Source organism: Pieris brassicae, chromosome 8, assembly GCF_905147105.1.
Source record: "Pieris brassicae chromosome 8, ilPieBrab1.1, whole genome shotgun sequence".
Taxonomy (NCBI): domain Eukaryota; kingdom Metazoa; phylum Arthropoda; class Insecta; order Lepidoptera; family Pieridae; genus Pieris; species Pieris brassicae.
This window is the reverse complement of record NC_059672.1, coordinates 4,340,582-4,345,995: the sequence shown is the minus strand read 5'-3', so window position 1 is coordinate 4,345,995 and position 5,414 is coordinate 4,340,582. Positions and strand designations below refer to the sequence as shown.

The window sequence follows — 5,414 nt, the reverse complement described above, 5'->3', positions numbered from 1 at the left end:
ATAACCAAACGCTTTTTTTTATTTACCGTGAAATTTCTTGAGTCAAAAGTGTAGTTCCTTAAATTTCTTCGCAACGCTTATAACAATAGGAGCAAGTTACAAATTACCGGCGTGATTTTTTTATGAGATTACTTAATGATATGCTGGTTTCGTTTTGTTATCAGGACTCATTTTTTGACAGATTCTATTTTGTGTGAGAATTTTTAAGCGTAATTTTAGGAGGATACCAAATCTGACTATGCACTATTTTGCATAAAAACTTGCACCTATCGTGTAAATTAATACGCGACAAGTGAATTATTGCATTTTAATTTTAATATATTTTTTAACCAATGTACTTGCATAAACAATAAGTGCTCGGCAAAAATGACAACAATTTTTTAAACTTTTTTAATAAAATAAATTACGAATATAAAAACCTAAAGAGAAGGTCTCTTGCTAAAATCGCAGCTTGAATCCTCCTACTTTAATAATGTTGTGAGGATTTCCACTCTTCAGTTTCGTTTTAGATTTATGAAGTATACAGACTACGTCATACAATAAAATTGTATTTAAAATGAAATTAACCTTAGAACTTAAATTTCCTTAGGTGCCCCTTTTTCAAGAGTTTATATATAATAGTAGTTTATGCAACTGTCATATAATAGAGGGTATTAAAACATGAGACATGTTTTTTTTAATAAGACTACACGAGTGTTTTAAAACCTAATTCTATGCAGTTGCATACACTACTTTTTTTAATCTCATGACTGTAGCTACATTAAATAAAAGGCAATATAAAACAAAGAAATTATTTATTATAATAATTATTCACATTTTGAATATTGCAATTATGAAACTGAACTTGAATAACAGTCTGGGAGGCGCTATAAGAGCTAGTCTTTGTCGGGGTTGAAATGGAACGTTTATATTAATTTCATTTTTATTATTTTCTATGGAATTGAGTATCGAATTAATATCGGATATTAAGATTTTGTTAGTTATAGAATCGTCTATGTAGCCTTCTTCAGCTGTTATTGACTTTCACCCTCCGTGTCGCCCAAGGTCGCAGAAGTTCTGCGGAAGCAATGTCCCGTGTATGAATCTAAGTTTTGAAGATTAAGGTTAACTGGCTATCGTATTACCCAACATTCCAAATTTTTTACAACTCTTTGTTGGGTCCATTTCTCAGAAATATAATTCAAAAAGAAGGAAGGATTGCTACATGAATTTCGTCGCGGTTTCTATGTATTGTTTACATAATTGGTAATATTTGCCCTTTATGGTAATATATAGGTCTATTTTATTTTTTGTGTTCCAAATTTTAACTAAAATTGATGATTCAAAAACTTCGACTTCATTGAATTTAATGTTGTATAATTCCTGTCTTCGGCAGGCACCCATTATACCAAATATTGGGCAATCTGTAACAATATTATAAATACTTAAGTAATATGAAGCCAGTAAATATCTATGTATAAAGCCCAGTGAGATGACGTTTAGTAACTAATATTTTCTATTTGACTTTTATTCATCTATCTAATAAATCAATACTTCTTACCTTCGTTGAAACATATAATTTATCGGTTCCCTTCATTTAAAAAACTTATTTAAGCGTTCAGCTGAAAATGTATTGACATTCTTCCCTTTATATACTTGTGATTTCCGTTTCAGAAATGATACAAGTTTTAAATATTTGGTAATATCAATTTCGTGGTAAATACTTGGTCAGTGTACTTTTCATCATAGAATATTTAGACCATAATGACGAACACTTAATGTTATCCGATAACTCTTGAAAGTAGGCTAACAAAACATTTTCGGAAAGTGAGTTAGCATTTTTGTTCATTTTCCAAGTCAAAAAGTCTTGGTAACTTTGTCGTACGCTTTTCTTAATTTTTCTGGCAAAAGACTATTCGTCAGTTTCGTAGTTGTTTCTAGAATGTCAGATGGAGTTAAATTTTCATCGGTATCGTCGGTGTTGCTTGTCATTTTTGCTACTAAAGTAATCTAACAAAATATTACTCAAATTCGTATGTAAGAAATAGCGCCAAAATGGAAAAAGTCTGTTATTGGTCTATTGGCTCGGAAACAGCGCGTTGCGCGCGCCGCGCGCTCACCACAGATAATGTGTACTTAAATTGAATTGAAACCTCGGTCGGGACATATTGTACTCTAATAATTAAAACATTGTTTTCAAGCATTGTTTTGTTAGGAGAATAATCCTTTAATATATTTTTTTACATTGCTTAAAGAAGTATGTAAATAAAATATGCCAATTAAAGTTTGTATTTCATTTCATAATTAGGATATTACCGAATGAGATTATATCAATATTAGTTTTATGCCATGGCAACATAATATGCTTGGACAAAACTGTACAGTAATGACACTATTTGCGATAACTTTTTCGTTTAACTTTCGTGTACCAAGTCTAAACAGAAATCGTATTTTTGCTGCCATGCCAAACCCGGGTATATGGTGCCTACAATTCACTTTAAGGATCTGAAATCTTTTTAAACGTCTAAAGAATTAAACAAAATCATTATAAAACGATATTTATTACAATGTAGGTACATTTTATACAGTTTATACACATCTCTAAAATCCTACGCAATAGACATACATATATTATTTATCTTGTAAAAATACACAAACATGACACAGTCGATAGCTTTACGTAACACTAGAAAATATATAAAATTTAAGTAGAATCTTTCACATAATTACTATTGCTAATCAACAGTAAAGTTAATCATATACTTCTATTGAAAATCAATTATTCTGTACATAGTATGAAAACTATTTAAACGTCTTTGGAAACTCATCACCGGAATAGTTCAGGTTATGGTCACATTTTTAAAATTCTAAGGCGGGATCGAAATGCTAACAATATGGAAAATACAACTACAATAAACATTATACATAAACTTAAAGGCAATTAAAAAACTTTAAAACGTCATAATTTTGTCATAAAAAATCTATTTAAAAACGTTATTGTACGCATTAATATAATCATAGATGTGTTGCTTTTACTCTCTGTGCTCAGATTTCAAATATTTTAGTAACATCAAAAAAACATCTATAAAACCGTTTAGAATACAGTTGTGCATTAAACATATGATTCCGATTCGGTGTCTGATTCCGACGCATCTAAGGCGATTCCATTTTCGTTTTTCTCGTTTCCATTTGGCGGGTCCCTGTATACAGGTGGCACCGACTTTGATCGCGACGTTTTATCGTCCTTGACGTGAACCGGTTGAAACTTCTTCAATACCCTCTGATAAACCATTTTTCTCGGCGGAACTGGGGGTGGCATCAGCGGTGGTTTATTTTTATTGTTCGGTTCATTTTCCGTTGAGTAATCTGGTTGGACAGATGTAGGCGTAGCTTTGTAGATATCGGACGAAAACATATTTTTATCTTCGTGGAATATATCTCTTCTCCTGTTGTATACAGATGTGTACAGAGGCTCAATGTATTGAGTCGTGTAGCAATTTTCAAAGGAGTTCTCGCTCGCCGGCGATTCGGTTGATCGGCTGTTGAATGAACCTTGGGGCTGGTATAGAGTGTCATTGCTGCTCGAGTCGCTGTGTAATATTATATTTGCGAGGGATTTCGATTGATTCAATTTGTTGTTATTATACGTTCTCATTCTGGACTTCTTGCTTTCTTCCGAATTGTTTCGCATATCATCAATGTATGAATACGAGTTCTGCAAAGGATTAATTGCTGGTTTCTCCTTTTCTCTTCCGTTAACCATGGACAGAGTAATGCAATTCTTCGTGCACATATGGGCCGGATCAAAGCGTCTCTTGCGGCAACAGTTTACGATGTTTATATCGTAGTTGCCATTGCGTGTGGAGACATTTTGTCCTTCTTCGTTAACCTCCAAGCTCTTCGTCCTTGCTGCTTGACGAGACCAGTCATTTCTAGTAAAAATGGTGGCTGCCGGTGACGATTTTCCTTCTATATTTTGTGAGGTTTCTCCTTTATTAGTCACTTGCCCATATATTTTTTCGTTCGCATTACTTTGATAGTTAGAACTCCTCTTTTCCCAACCAGTGTAAACGCGGGAGTAATTTGTATTCGTATTGGAAAGTAATTCGGAGTGCGTTTGGTATTGGTTCTGACGTTGGATGTTTTCTGTGAACATCGCGAGGTCGTGTATATTACTATAAACAATGTTCTCTTGACTAGAAACCAGATCGCGATTTGTATTTATCGTGTCTGGTTTCGTTTCCAACAGGTTGTCTGAACTTTTAGCGCGATTGAAACTCTTGTTGGCATTACTTTTGTCTCCTTGTGGTTCGGAGTACATGCTGTAGACTTTAGATGTGCGAGCTGCCTTCGACACGTTACTTCGCGGTGGCTTCTGAGGTTCTAAGCCCGTGATATATTTAGCCGGGCCCTGGCCATAAATATCAGCCGTCGACCGTTGGACAGCTGACTTGGACACGTAATTTCTATCATCGATGCCGTTAGAGATACCGATGTTTATCGAATTATGTACATATCTTTCACCCATATATGGCATCGTGTAGAGTTCCTCATTAACTGTACTGTATATTTCTGCCTTATTAGTATAAATAGTTTGCTGTCGCTGATTAATTGGCGGGAGACCGTTTACGTTGTGATTATCTGTGTTGTAACGGTTACCTAGTTTGTCTTGTTGCGTATTGCAGGTGGGCGCAGAGAGACTGTGAAGAATATTACGTGGTGCGGGACTGTTGCCTCCGTTGCTATTGGAGTCATCTTCGGACAGAGTCAAGCCTGAATCTCTGCTTAGGGAGAGCTTCTCTTTTCGCGGAGTCGACAACTCCATGGAGTCCAAGGAGATACCAACCGAATGAAGACTGTCGCTTTCTTCAGCGCCGGAGTCGAGTAGCGCATTTGAGGATTCTGGGGACCCATTCCCAAGTAATCCCGCTATTTGTGGTCCAAACAGTGCTTCAGCTTTGACGATAAGTAATTCTACGACCATTGGCACAGCTTTTGGAGCTTTATCGCAGGGGACTGAGGGCCAAAGAAGACTTGGGCCGACGCAGACGCCTAAATTCATGGGGCACATGAGGTTTATATTAGATTTCTTGGCGATGGCTTGTAACAGGCACACGAAGTACGTGAGCATAGTGTAGTGCGGCTTCGGTAACTTCAGAAGTAGCGAGCGAACGGCTGACACTTTTTCGGTTTGAGGTAAATCTGAAAGAAACGAAAAAATATATTTTTGTTACTCACTTTATGTTGTAGTTGTAATTTTTTATGTTAATAAAGCATTTGTTGGTTATAAATAAATATTTAAGAGATATAATACATTCGTATTATTTACCAAACAATTGATGGGCATGTATCTTTACCTTTTCTAATTTGTATATGGGATACAGTAATTAAAAAGTATCTTATGCCATGTAAAAAAATCCAAACACGAAAGCCAT

At 35.2% G+C, this 5,414-nt stretch overlaps 1 protein-coding gene across 1 annotated transcript in view; it reads right to left on the bottom strand.

Moving 5' to 3' along the window:
• Window positions 1-2,534: 2,534 nt before the first annotated feature.
• LOC123712795 overlaps window positions 2,535-5,414 on the bottom strand; it is a 113,157-nt gene continuing 110,277 nt past the window's right edge. The window contains exon 11 of the mRNA XM_045666062.1: window positions 2,535-5,181. Within this exon, the coding sequence (XP_045522018.1) occupies window positions 3,092-5,181 (2,090 nt within the window). The 3' untranslated portion in view covers window positions 2,535-3,091. The remainder of the gene's footprint in view (window positions 5,182-5,414) is intronic.